At 35.1% G+C, this 14,318-nt stretch overlaps 1 protein-coding gene across 2 annotated transcripts in view; it reads right to left on the reverse strand.

Moving 5' to 3' along the window:
* Positions 1 to 14,318, reverse strand: part of nrm (neuromusculin) — a 428,251-nt gene that overhangs the window by 49,683 nt on the left and 364,250 nt on the right. For both annotated transcript variants that reach the window (XM_076618030.1, XM_076618029.1), the window contains exons 10-14: positions 8,157 to 8,501; positions 7,541 to 7,807; positions 5,273 to 5,629; positions 4,681 to 4,941; positions 3,205 to 3,462 (exon numbers count right to left, since the gene is read on the reverse strand). In XM_076618030.1, coding sequence (XP_076474145.1) covers positions 3,205 to 3,462; positions 4,681 to 4,941; positions 5,273 to 5,629; positions 7,541 to 7,807; positions 8,157 to 8,501 — 1,488 coding nt within the window. The remainder of the gene's footprint in view (positions 1 to 3,204; positions 3,463 to 4,680; positions 4,942 to 5,272; positions 5,630 to 7,540; positions 7,808 to 8,156; positions 8,502 to 14,318) is intronic.

The following is a 14,318-nucleotide window of genomic DNA, read 5'->3' on the forward strand; positions in this document are numbered from 1 at the left end:
GTTGAATAGAGAAAGAGATTAATACAGTAATTTCTAAGATCTTTTCACTAATTTAGGACAAAATTATTCTTTGTATGGTTTCGTCAATTTGAATTATTTTAGCCTTTCGTTATTTGAAACTTTGTTTCAGTTATGGCAAATATACATACAGGAATGGAATATAATCGCGGCAAACGTGTAAAGCATCTTTGAGGAGTCCATACCGACTGTGTGTGTGTGTGTACGTGTGTGAAGAACGAACAGAAATGCTCAAAAAGAACAAACGCGTTGAGAATATTTCTTCCTGTTTTGTTACATTATTGCGAAATTCTTTTCTGCTCGTCTCTTTCTTGAGATCATTCCTGCATACATATCTTGTGACAATATAAAAGAAAAATTATATAAAAAAGAAATTAGCATTAATACAGTCTAATATTTAATGTTTCGAAACGTAATATATTTAATACAACAATTATGGTAGAACTTACTTCGATGTCCATGGTGAGCTAAGAAGAAACGAGAATGTACAATATTTCTTATTTATTTGCTAATCATTCGTTGAAGGAAATATTATTAAATATTACCATAACTAAACATCGATATTGCGCAGAATATATGTATAGTTTTAATACTATTCATGGTTTTAAGTCAACGCTAGGTAATTTAGATCTTTGAGCTACTTTCTGTTAAGGGAGCCACATGTACCTCTTCGATATGCTAAATTACGAGCTACAACGAAGCTATTTCTATGAAAATTTTAATAACTATTCCGAAAAATGTTTATCGTAGATTTATTTAATCGCTTGGATATTCATATCCTCCAGGGTGATGTTGCATTTTCCTTCGAAGGAATGATAACAGTTTAAAAGTCGAAGAGTAAATGTCCCACTGGAAGAATTCCAAATTATTTTCCTACAAATACGAAGATTCTTATAAATACTGTTTGCATTGATTAAAATACTAATTACGAAAGAAATCGTTATATATTTTGCATTATATTTACCACGTTGTTTTTCCTAATCTGAGAACAGAAACATAATGTAAAGATCGAAATAAAGGAGGATTGGATTGAAACGAAACAGAAATTACGATGAACAAGATTTCTAATTTCTTGATTTATTTAAAGAACTTTTGAACTTACTCGTAATTTACTTTTAATCACATAACAATTACTTTAGTTATAGATCACTCGATATATTTCCATAAACTGATCCTTCCCTGCTGAAATTAAGTTATGCTACGTTAATATTTGAAAGAATTGAAATCAATTAACTTGAAATTCATCTATCTTTATTAACATTTAATTTCATAACTGCAGAAATATCTTGTTATGTAATGACCCTGTTAGATAGATCAATCTCGATTTACTTAGTTGGAAACTTCGAATTCGGGAGGCAACATAAATGAGTTCGTATCACGGAAAATGCTCGTTTAAATCTAGCCGCGCTTTCTCGAATCTCCGTCGTTTGTTGCTAAAAAAAAAAAGACATTGAAAATTCGTGTCTACGATAATAAAATTAACATAACATTTAATAAAAGTATAATTTCCGTTTTTAATCGCGATCCTCGTCCAATTTTGTTTTTACATACCATCTACATACTGTTAACAACACCTTTTTCTCTGTTCAAAAGAAGCGCTACGGATTTCAGGTACGCCAACCACGCGAAAAATAATTACCATCGTTTTGACGTTTTTAAATAAACGAGAAAAATATATGAGGAATGCAAATTAAAAGAACAAATCCGATTTAACTTGGAATAAATCAAACTTTTGAATTTACCAAGTATTCAAGGGAATCTAATTCAGAATCTAATTTACGAACTTTCATTCGAATGTTCGCGTTGGAACCCCAGACATGGAAAAATGTGTCTCGCCTCGAGTTCGTTAAATCTTGCTGCTGGATCACGAAGTATAGCCAGAAATAAAAATATGCTTAATTGCAAGTACTTTGACCGCACAAATAGCTTCGTTCAAAATTATTCTACGTGAAAAGCGGCAGTTTATCCGGAATTTATTTAACTCTTAATGGAATTTACCTCGGACTGAAATTTTACACTATGTAAATTTTATTTCAACGTTACTGACCCGTAAGATATTTCTTGCAACTATCGTAAAAGAATAATTTCGTCTAATCTCGAATTGCTTCCTTTTTATCGCCTATCATCCATTCGTTTCTTAGCTTCAGCGTAATATTAATATAAGGTTCCATCCACAAAAGATCCGAGCAAACATGTAAAGCATCTCTTTATGAATATTTAGTGACACTGACAAGAAAGTAATTTCGTTTTTGTAACTTTCCAATATACGTGTACCTTTAGAATATGAAAACACTATAAGCTGATCAAAGGATCGTTCAAAATTTATCTACACATGCGTACTGTCTCAAATAACTTTTTCGATCGAAAGTTTCATTCGTATAAACCGTTAATATAATTTAGTAAAATATTTCATTATCCGTGAATAATTTATGAGAAATATGAAAGAAATTTATGAGAAAATTAAGTATAACATTGATGGTGAAGATTAGAAATCAAGAATAACACAAGTTTTATATTGTAACGTATTTAAATGCAGAGGTAAATAAATGAAGTACTTGCTGGTATTCTGCTGTATTTCTAAGTGGTCAAGAGACGTTTCTAGACTTTCTTAATCTCTCACGCTTTCAGATCCTCGGTCTCGGGAATTTTTCTTTACACGTGAATTACAACCACACAATATAATGTAAGAGCCACGATGAGAATGTTGATATCGCGAGAGGAAAAATAACTCTGGCAAAGGAATCCGTTCTCCGTAAAAATTCGCAGCAGTTTCGGCTGGAATCTCGTTCCTAATTAAATTGCCAAGTTTTCAAAACCGAGCATCATCATCGTCTACCACATCTTCGTCATTAAAATTCTGTTATTTCAATTAAACGTGACCATTAAAAACCGTTCGTAAGTAATTGAGGTGCAAAAAAGAAAAAAAAATAGGTACAAAAAATATTTTAAAACCAACCTGCATGGCAAACCATTTTGCATAATAATAAATGAGTATAATATCAAACAATGTCATAAATATATGTCTGAGCTAAGGATCCGTTCGCCACGTTAAACATAAGGTATTTAATTTATCCATAAGTTAGATTTCATTTTCTTTAATACCTAGCACTTTTATCTCTATAATTTGACTAATTTATAGAAACACAAGTAATCATCAAGTACAACAGGAAGCAAATCAGAACGTACCTGGTACATCGCGGTCGCAAGGATTGGAATGGCCGATAGAGTTGTTAGCAACGCAAACGTACGTCCGGAAATTGGTTACCGACGCATCGAGGCGGATGTAGCTTTTCCCATTGCGCATCTCGGCGTTCTGCTCTAGCGTGTCATTGTCACTCTTCAACGACCAAACGAAATCAGTCTCTTTCGGATTGGCCGTCGCTGAGCACACGACGTAATCCTCCCCGTCTATTCGTTCCCTTTCCACGTGACATTCTGGCTTAACTACAAAGGAAGAAAATCACATTAACTTACTTTGGTTTTGCACGAATACGTCTGTGTCACTTGGACACGCGTCTTACTTGCTCCTTAAATCATTGTCTTGCGCTGCTTTGTTGAGATAGAACATATAGAGCATGATAATGATGTAACAGCTACATCTATCAGAGACCGTTAGAACGAGTAATTTATGATTCTTCATAGGAATATGATAGATTTATTAACGTGATTTTAAGAATTAGAAGATGGAATTATCAGAGAATGTGTGGTACATTGGTTCTGAGGTCACTGAAATCTTTTGGTTTCGATGCTTCTTTTCGTATCTTGGAAGAAAGTATGAATTTTTTAACCTCAAGTAATAGCAAGTTACAGCATTTGGTTACTTTCGGAAATATTTGAGATTGGAAATATAAGGCGAGAGGTATGAAACGTAGGAGAAACTGGAAATCGATGAAGGGATGAAACGTGCAATTGCGTGAAATATTTCAAGAACGATTCATCACGTTCTCACCGTTGATCGAAATTACGTTTCTCAAACCAAACGAATTTCGGCCGAATTCCTATCGTTCTTCGGTTTATCGAACGTGAAACAGTCTTAAACAATTTAATCGATCTTTGTAATGCGAACGTGAGGAGTTTATTTGCTCTGATATTCCAAAACATGTTTCTTATTATACGTAACGTAATCAAAAATATTCAGGGGAACATTAGTATTCACGATAATGGCAAAAGTACTATTTTACTGTTATTTTGAAAATACAATTCTTTTCTTAAATTAATTTAAGTAAAACTTTATCCTCCTCCATGTATCTTTCTTTTTTCGTTATAAATTTAAGGAAGACACTAGTAAGAAGTGATCGTAAAATATAATCGAAGATTTTCTCGGATCGTTTACTCCAATTCTATGAAACACTTCGGCACTTTATTTTTAACAAGGCATTTTCTGCTTACGCATTTAAATTTCATCTCTACGTCTCTTCTACCTTAACGAACACTGGCATCTTTATCTTCTTAACGTAAACGGAAAATATGAAAAAGAGAAGAGAAAAATGAAAAAGAGAAATAGTCGAAGAAACAGAGAGAAAGAGAGAGAAATCGTTCTTTTAGTTCCTGCCATTTCTTTCTTGAAGAATACTCTGCCATGAGAACATAAATCTTTCTCAATATTTGAACGTCACTCGAGATGACTGAGGAACTTGCACGTCGGGATGTTTCTTTACTTACATTGAACATTCATGACCATGGAAATGTTCCGGCTTCCGTGGCGATTCGATGCCTCGCAGTAGTACGTCCCGTTGCTGCGTCTAGGCACCGCCACTTTCAGATCGAGGACACGGCCTTCGATGATAGTGTCTGTGGAACCTTCCCGAAACCAACGAAACGTTGGCTCCGGTTGTGCTCTCGCATTGCAGCTCACCGTTTCCGGTATCGTATCGACCGTCACGTTTATTATCTTCTTTGATATCGTCATATTTTCTGGCGGAACTGTTGCGAAGAAAAAGACGCGTATAAACTTTACGCTGTGTAAAGTGACTGTATTTGTGCATACTGTTCGAATGCAAACACGAATACAGCATTATATTAATCCACCGAGGAGAATCGTAGCGAAATAATGCGTTAAAAAATATAAATGACAAATATAAAATATGACATATTAAATAATATCCCATAGTTGTAATTATTTATAAATATTTAAGCTTTATACCGCGCGACGTTAAAAAAATGAATAGTCTATAAATATCGAAAAGTACGCGAGGATAACATTTTCAGTATTCGAGAAGTTAAGTTGACTTCACTGAAAATCAAATAAACTCACATTCCACATGGAAGTGCGTGCTACTTTTCACTCCAGCACCAATACTGTTGCTGCTGCTCTCGCAGGTGAATCTGACGTTGTCTTCGACGCGATCGAGTTGGCCACTCGGCCAGGCAGTTAGATTCCACACCAGGGTCGATTGAATGCTTTCGAAGTCATTCGTTCGCGGATCAGGCGGATGATAAACGTTCGACAGGTAGTATCGGTTCGTTTTCGAGAAATCCATCGGCATGCCGTCCTTTAGCCAGGAAATATTGCACATCGGAGCGCACTCTACCCAGCACATGATGCTAACGTTCGGCGAATTGTACACGTAGCCGTGATAAGGGAGCAGCTTCTTGATAAACGTTGGCTCCGCTATTGACAATCAAAGAACAAGTTGAACTGGCCCTCGAAACGGAACGGGCATTGTTACGAATCGAGAATGAGATACGATATCGTTGCGTTACGATAAGCTCGAATCGACGCGGAATATTTTCTAAACTTTATTATACGATACGATTTTGCAGCTGTTTTAAGGTAGTTTTAAATGCAATAGAGTGACGTGCGAATTAATTTGTTATTGATAATTGAATCTTAGATGAAGTGGAAAATAAAATTTGACAAACATAATTAAATAAATCTTGTAACTGCATAGCATGACAGCGACGAAACTTTTTAACAATTTTTAAATTATTTAAATGTGTAATTATTTCAATTCGTTAAATTAAATAAACGAGCTACGAATTTGTACGTGATTTGTCTGGGAATTTCAAAAATGAGTGGACACATGGAGATGTTGAATTCAAACGTGAATATTCCTCGAGCGATAGTTGTTGCGTCTTCTCCTTTGAAACGCAGTGAAGCGTTATAATATTATTATCGTTTCTCTATTTTTATACGAAATACGAGTCGAATAAAGCCTCTATGACATCGGGGAAATATTATGCAAGAGTTGCTGGCAAACGTAACGTAATGTATGTTGCCGCTTATGCGAATTAAGTATACAAAGAAATGAGAAACAAATAAAAGAAGGAAAAATACAGGAAACAAGACAAGTTTACACAGGTCTCAAGATACGAATCATTAATTTAGATACAGCACGGAAACTGTGGAAACATTTGTGCTCTTTCACGTTACATAAGTTTATCTTTCTGTTGTACAGAAGTAACAAGTAATAAAGCGTTACGTATCATTTACAGCTTAATACATTTTTCAGCATATATACATATAATGAATATTGAAATTTAAAAAATGATATTTTTGTAACCGTTCTAAATATTGCGAGTTTCTTGCATTTTTCTCTTGTTTTATTACACGAAGGTGCTTTTCAAAGGTGTGTTTGTGGTACCAACGTAAGTTTCATACAACGAACTTTTAAACAATTTCATTCAAAAAATAATTTTCCAATTGTTGAGCCATTTTTACGTGTAGAAGCTTCCGAATAAAAAGAATTTCGGTCGACAAATCAAACACTGAACACTAAGAAAGAGGCGGAAAGGAATATCGTAGAACGAGGCAGAATGGCATTTTAAGTAGAAATGGTCGGCCTTATGTCAGGCATGTGCGTGCCGTAAGTAGCGTAAGTATTCTTTTGGAAATACAAATTTTACCAGAATTGCTCGCGAAACAAATTATGATTCATATATATATATATATCGTCGTGTACCTTGTGCTTAGCGTACCATCAGCTATAAATTAATAGAGTGAAAAAATGTTGCAGTTTATAGAAAAGGAAATCATTGATTTCCTTAACATCTCTAGTTACGAATCGACTCAATATTAATTCCAACACACATGTGAAATTGAAAAGTGAATAAAAATAATTATATTCAATTGTCCGAGACACATATTTTTGTTAAACTTTGAAACATTCTAATAGATCCTACATAATCGAATCAAATTTTTAATTTATTTACAAACTTATACGTGTATATGAAACGAAAAATTTCACAAAAAGAATTGTATAAATTTATTAGAAAATTAAACAGATCTCTTTTCTTTCGATATAAAATATATTTTTACAAATTATAAATACCTTGGTAGATTAAACAGAATATCCTATATTTCTGAAATATCGAAGGAAAGAGGGGGAAAAAATACTGTAAAATAGAATTTAGTTTCATTCCCTTATTCCACCACATTTTCCAAATTCTGTAAGATTTAGCGCTTTATATCTCGGTCGGCCGTGCACGAATCTCGAACGCGAAATGAACGTCACGTGAAGGACGGACGACAGATTTATTCGACGAGGGATTAGAAAGTTTTTCGAGTAACTTTACAACTCACCAGACACGTCGATAAACGTGGTAGCCGGGTCGCCGTCGCCGGCTTCGTTGTAAGCCAGACAAGTAAAGTTCGCTTCGGTTTCCAAATTAACCGACTCGATGGTAAGGGTAGCGTTGTTTTCATCCGGAAGTCTATGAAGGCCTCGTAACCATTTGAAGCCAACTACCTTTGGCCGTCCTGGGTCCAGTACGAAGCACGTGATTGTCAATGGCCGTTTCTTTATTACCTGCTGGGGCTCGTACGAGATCGAAGCTGGCCCAGGTTTGTCTATCGACACGGCAAACAAGCAACTCGTTATTTATACCGGAAACTCCGACCAAACTTCATCTTCGTTTTTCTTTGTTATTAGCCAGCCGATCTTTTTGTGTATTTATAAGAAAATTAAAAATGCACCTTATTAGTAATTAGAAAAAAAAAAGAATTGAAAATCGTTGACCTAAAACAGCATTTTGTTCTTTCGCCAGGCAAATAAATCTTGGCGGTATAAAAAAGAAAAGAACAAAAAGAAAAAGAAAAACAAATTCTCGCAAACAGGAGTCCCAGTAGTTGGTTCACATGGGGAGCGAACGAGCAAATGGATCGGATCGAGGAATTAAAAATTAAAAGGGGGACTCACAATGGACCATGACAGGTGCACTCGGTGAAAGTGGTCCCCAGCCAGCGTCGTTTCTACCCTCGCAAGAGTAGTTCCCGTGAAAGGAACGTCCCACCGCTTCCAACAGCAGCTTGCTCGGATCGATATCGCAGAAAATTAAAGATTCCTCGGTGGTCGTGGTGGTTGCGCTGCTATTTCTCGTGCAATCCGGAAGTTCTTTCAGCAGGTCCCCGTCCAAGTACCATCGGACGGCGGTCAAGCTTGCTGGATTTCCAGTAACAACCTCGCAGGTCAGCGAGACGTTCTGCCGGTCTGCTTCGTTCACTGGCGTTTCCGGGTCCATTATCACCTTGACCACTGGCTTGTCTGCGAGCAAATGAGAGTCGGAACAGTGAAACGATTGTTTATCATCGACTAGAGTATGTGGAAATACTGGTTGTTTTTTCTTTTTTATAATTTATTTTTAATATTACGATTCTCTCTTTTCAGAAACATTGTATTCGTATTTATTATTACCTGTTTTTCGGAATTTTCTGTTTCTCTTTCACGATACTAGAGTGTATTCGTTCGATTTTTGTTTTTATTTTGTGCGAGAAATATGGAGGATATAGTAGTAGTAAGTAATATTATTCGAGAGATTACATGGAGGAGTATTCTGGTTTGAAAATATTCTCATCTCATCTTTAGTAGTTATAAAGGTTAATAGAATTTTATGAAGTATGACGAAAACTGATCTTTTTATTATTTAAAGTAAGTTTGTTAGCAGATTAGATTTTGTTACTGTAATTTGACTGTTGTCTTCTTAAGTATAATATTTTAGAGAGAAGGATATGAAAAGGGGCATTATAATGAAATTCATCCACGATGTTTATATCAACCCAAATACTATCCTAACATCTCCTCTCTTCTAAAGTTAATGCTCGAACAGCAGTAAAAACTCCAATAACTTTGGCCAACCCACATAAGTTAACGAATTTAATGTCCTACGGAGAACGTGACTGTCCAGCTGGATCATCCACGTTAGAAGTAATACTTCGCTCGAATAAACTTAATCAATATAGGTAAATAAATAAATAAATAACGAAAGAGAGGAAAAAAGAAGATTCATCTGTGAATCTGGTGTGCCGAACGATCACAGAGAGCGAGAAAAAAAAAAGAAGAAGAGGGAGCCGAAGGCTCATGTATTTTTTACGAGCTCGAGCATCGCATAAAGATTTACGTCCACGGCAAAACTATTCAAAATGAAGCGTATATATTATCCGGCATGGAACATACCAGAGAACGGGCCGTTTATGCTACATCCAGCCGAATAAACAGTAAAACGAGACAACCAGAGTTCAGAGAGCACCTGAAAGGAAACTTTCGTCGACGATCCAATCAGCAGATTGGCTGAAACAATTTTTCTTTTCCTTTTTTTATCTTCTTTCTTACCTTCGGCAAGGTAATCAAGATTTCAGCAAGTTCAAAACAAAAGAATCCGAAGAGAGGCAGCGTAGTCGGTGCTCGAAAGGAACGAAGAGGAGAAGAAGATGGAGCGGAGAAAGGAAAAAGAAAAGCGTAGGAAAGAAAGGAAAGGGGATTCGGCCCCGACGAAACTAATTTTCCGTGTTCGAATTCACGGCCCGTTTCCATGGATTGTTTGTAGAAAATACAACACCCTCGAGCGGTATTAAGGCTGCAATTAGAATTTCATTGTATCGCGGCCGAGTTTACGTTAACGTGACGTTAACTTCTTGGAAACGCGGAGTGGCTGACCCAATAACCGGCACCCAGCTGGAGGGTGTGAGAGAGCAGCTTATTTAATCCATGCTGATATATTTACGGCTCCCTCCGCGGCACAACGAATCGTATCGTCTCGGTGATCCGTGGATTTGCTTCAACCTTTTCTCTTTTTTTACTTAACTATCCCGCCTTTGTAGACTATCGCGGCGAGAATATCCGCCTATTTTCTTCTTATTTTATTCAAGGCACTTTTTTAAAACTCAGTTGGTGGAATATCGAATACAAAAACTTGCGTAACCTTAATACAAAAGGGACGCTATTTATTTGCTCGTTTTACGAGACAGACGGAGGTGGAGAAATTGGAATTGGTTTTTTAAAACACGATAGATCTCTGTTTTATTGCTGGTTTAATGTCACGCATGAGAATAAAGCGGAGGCAAATCGCGAGTGACAAGGTTAATACATTCCCGCCAGACACATAGAAGAATCTTTCTTTTATAATACAGTACAATTCCTGCACCTTCGACGTAAAATCATTTGAAATAAGTTTCGAATTTGGAGATTTAGAAAGGGTTTGTTGTTATTTCTATACTCAGAGGTAAGATCAGAATAGTTATTTTATTGAATGGATAAATCTATCACACCGATGTGAGCCAAAAAAAAACCTTTATTGCACGCGCTTACAAAAACCAGGGATAAAAAACAAAAAAGCATCTTAAGCCTATCGATTAAATCTATCGATTGTAACTAGGACTATCTTCTAGTTACTATTTCTTATAACTAACGCATCTGCATATGGATGGCGAGCACGAACTCACGTTGTCATTTTCAACGGATCTGCTAATTGGTTTCTTGTCATTCGAAAGTTTCTTGTAAGAGCTGAAATTAATTAATTCGCATAATTGCGATACTCGTAATTTCATATTATTATGAATAGAAACCAATGTAATTGAAATACCGCGTTACAAAAGATCGTCGCGAACTTAGATTCAGTTAAACTTTTTCAGTTACAATTTTTGTATAACGCGAGTTTGTCTAAGAATTACTATGTTCTTTATTCGCGTGAAAAATATTGAAGTATTTTTACAACGTGCTCGCTTTCTTTAGACAGAAGTTTACTTGAAAGGAAATTTTCAGTTCCTCTTCAAAAGAATATTTTCCGCCATTTATCGTTTTAAATGCAGGATTAGAAGAAACTATGCAAGTTGCTATATTCAGTTATTCAGTCTCATAGAAAATATACAAATAATAAAAAATTAAATCCCCTTCCATTTAACGCAATCGCTGATACTGACACACACACGTTGCGCCGTCTTAATTACCCAAGATTTAATTATTACACGTTCGGTAATAACCAAAGATGCAATTGTTAGGTTTTTCTTTTCGTACGTTTTATCAAGACGACTTAAAGATACAAACAAAATAGTAAACAATGAGATTGAAACAAACATCGCTAGTCAAGCCATCCAACTTTTGAAACAGTCAATTTCAATAATAACTAACGCGTAAAATTTTTTTCGTCCAACAATTGCCCCCTAAAATTCTTTCGAGCAATTTAATGAAAAAAAAAAAAATAGAGAATGAAATGAATATCTTTATTGTTTCTGAGAAAATTTCTTATAATACTTTATTTGGATCGCTTTATATTCACGCTTCAAAGTGAAAGGGTTAAAGTATAATACAAAATGGTAATCGTGTATTTTCCAATACTTCTCTTGTACGTTTTAAATTTATGTTTTGACGTTTTTCCCAAGTTGGTCATATTATAATCAGCCGACAGAAATGTAGAGCTATAAGTATCACAATACATCAATTGCGCTACCACTAGTTTAGATAACTTGAATTATATGAACATTTTCTCGTGTGACTTTTGTCGAAACCGCTTCATCCTGCGGCTTTTAGATATTCCACGGTATCGGAACACTGGTCGAATTCGAAACTCTGCTGGAGCTATTCTATTTCCATGGTTTCTATTCCGAAAGGAAGTTTGCGTCCTGTGTATTTCGCTCCGCAGCTTGATAGATGTTCAAAGTTGTTTAATTTTGTCGCTTTGTTCCTTTTTAATTGGTGTGTAGTTTATTTTTGAGGACAAAAGTATAATTCAGTGATAAAACTTCCAAATAATGTAGTTACACGAAGTTTTCAACTTCCTTGATGGCAATTGTAGGAAAAAGAATGTTCTGTTGCGGCAGGAACAAGTAATCAAATTGAAATTTAATCTTTTGCTTTTTATTTCCTTAATTTTTAACGAATATCAATTATCACTTATATTATTTTTAATCATCAATGAACAATTTTTAAATATTAATACTACGGCGTTAAATTTAAACTACGATTAAATTTGTATCATATTAAAAATCTAATATTTTCATTTTAAAGAATTTATTAAATAAATAAATATGAATTATTTTGAAAGACAGATTTTTTATGACATATTTGCACCTTGCAAAGGCTATAATAATACTTAAATCGTGCCTCCTGGCAATTTGATCAGTTTGATAAATGGAGCTGTCCACGATCTGGCATAAAGGAACCCGAAATTCTAAATGGCACACCGACGATACCTAAATCTTCTGATGGAAATTCGTTTTAAAAATTGTAGGCTGAGGGAGAATCAGCTCGTTTGATTCGGATCGAAATCATTCATTTTAATGGATTAACCTATCTACTTCACGCACACGTTCCTTTTCCACAGCCCTAATATCTGAAATTTCTACCATCCAAGACTTGGTTTAAGTTGATAAATGTAGTTATCCTTGAATATATTCGATTTCAAAATTCAATATGAGAAGCAAAGGTACGAGAATAAACATAAGAAAATTATTGAAAATTACGACGAAAACTATATTTTATTTGCGTAATATTCAAACGCGAGTCTCCGGTTTTGCTTTTAAACGTTGCGTTTTTGCGAAATTATTCAGGAATCCTGATAAATTATCCAGCAAATTAATCGTTTCCTACATTTCTATATTATATGTGCATATTTTCAGCTATAAGAGCGCTATGAAATAACAAAATATAAAGCAACAGTAATAAAAATATACAAGAAAAACGATTTTATCTTTTCCAATGATTTATGAATCGAGCTAATTACAATAACAAAGACAGAATCGATTTGATTCTCATAATGCGGTAGGCCGTAAAAACGCTAACTATCAGATTTCTGTGGAATCCTATTTTAGCAAATATTACGTTCAAAGTTAGCAATTCTATTGCAGACCAGACTAAATCTCGATTGGCTTTCGATAACGAGAATAAAACGATTTGATAAAACTTACGAACGTAAGTGTGCTTCTATTGAATTCTCGGAATTTCGTAATTGTAACGACCGAAGATAGAATCGATCGGTTTTTGATAACGAAATTAGTCATAAAACGATTAACGCCTGTGCCGATTTGACGATTCGATGAACCGTGTAATTGCTGGGCCATCGGCTAATTAAGATACCCGCTTCATTATTCATAGCGTGCACGGTTCGATTTTCATTTATCCGGTTAAATAAGTGACGATAACTACTGGCCTGTCAGTTCCTGCAATTAACTTCATATTTTCAAGTATCTCGCCTGATATTCAAAAACTTTGGCTTTAATCGGTCGACACGTTGTAAAATCGTGGTAATACGTATAGATACGCGACGATAATGTCAAACAAATAGCATTGGGCTGCGTCGCGTTCGACTATCCTTTTTACTCGCGTTGATTTACACTCGACGAATAAATAATTGCCGAACGATTTATCGTTGGTTCGAGTTGGCCGGGCAGCCAGAAGGAAATTAGTCCTTGTAATGAAGATAAGTGCAAAATGCATGGCCATGCCGAGAACGACAAAATGGCCGGACAAATCGATACCAGACCAGGATATTTCTTTCTCTCCACACGTTTCTTTTCTTCGTTATCGTTCACGTATTTTTTTTTTTTTTTAAAAATCGAAAAAATTATTTGGCGACAAATGATCTTTCATTGGATTCGCGGTCGTTGAATTTATTTGCGATACGGTCTGGTAGATCCGGAAGATTTATAGAATAATAGGAATACAAGGTTTACGCGATATTGACAAAACATCTGTTACTTTAAGAACTCGAATATTTCAGTTAATCCTTTTAACGATACGATGTTTCTTAGGCTACATAAAGATTCCTTTTTTTTATAAATTATTCACAATTTCTTATCTCCTCGCAAAGAAAATAGATAAAGAATTCTCTGAAGATAAACATATTTATCGAAGATATGGTTTATATAAAATTAATCGGATAGTGTACTTTTCAGAAAAATGTAGATTCTGTTGATCTTCCCTGTCTTCTTTGAAACTCTAATTAAGTAAGTTATCGTACGTAATTACGTCAATTATCACGTCAACGGAATTGTGTTGGCGGTCCCGGTATGAAATTATAAAACCTTAATAAACGTTTTTGTGTTTCACGATCGGATAGTGTGGCGTGAAGAAAAAGTTTACAAATAGAAA

Source organism: Bombus vancouverensis, chromosome 4 (genome assembly GCF_051014615.1).
Source record: "Bombus vancouverensis nearcticus chromosome 4, iyBomVanc1_principal, whole genome shotgun sequence".
NCBI classification, from domain to species: Eukaryota; Metazoa; Arthropoda; class Insecta; order Hymenoptera; family Apidae; genus Bombus; species Bombus vancouverensis.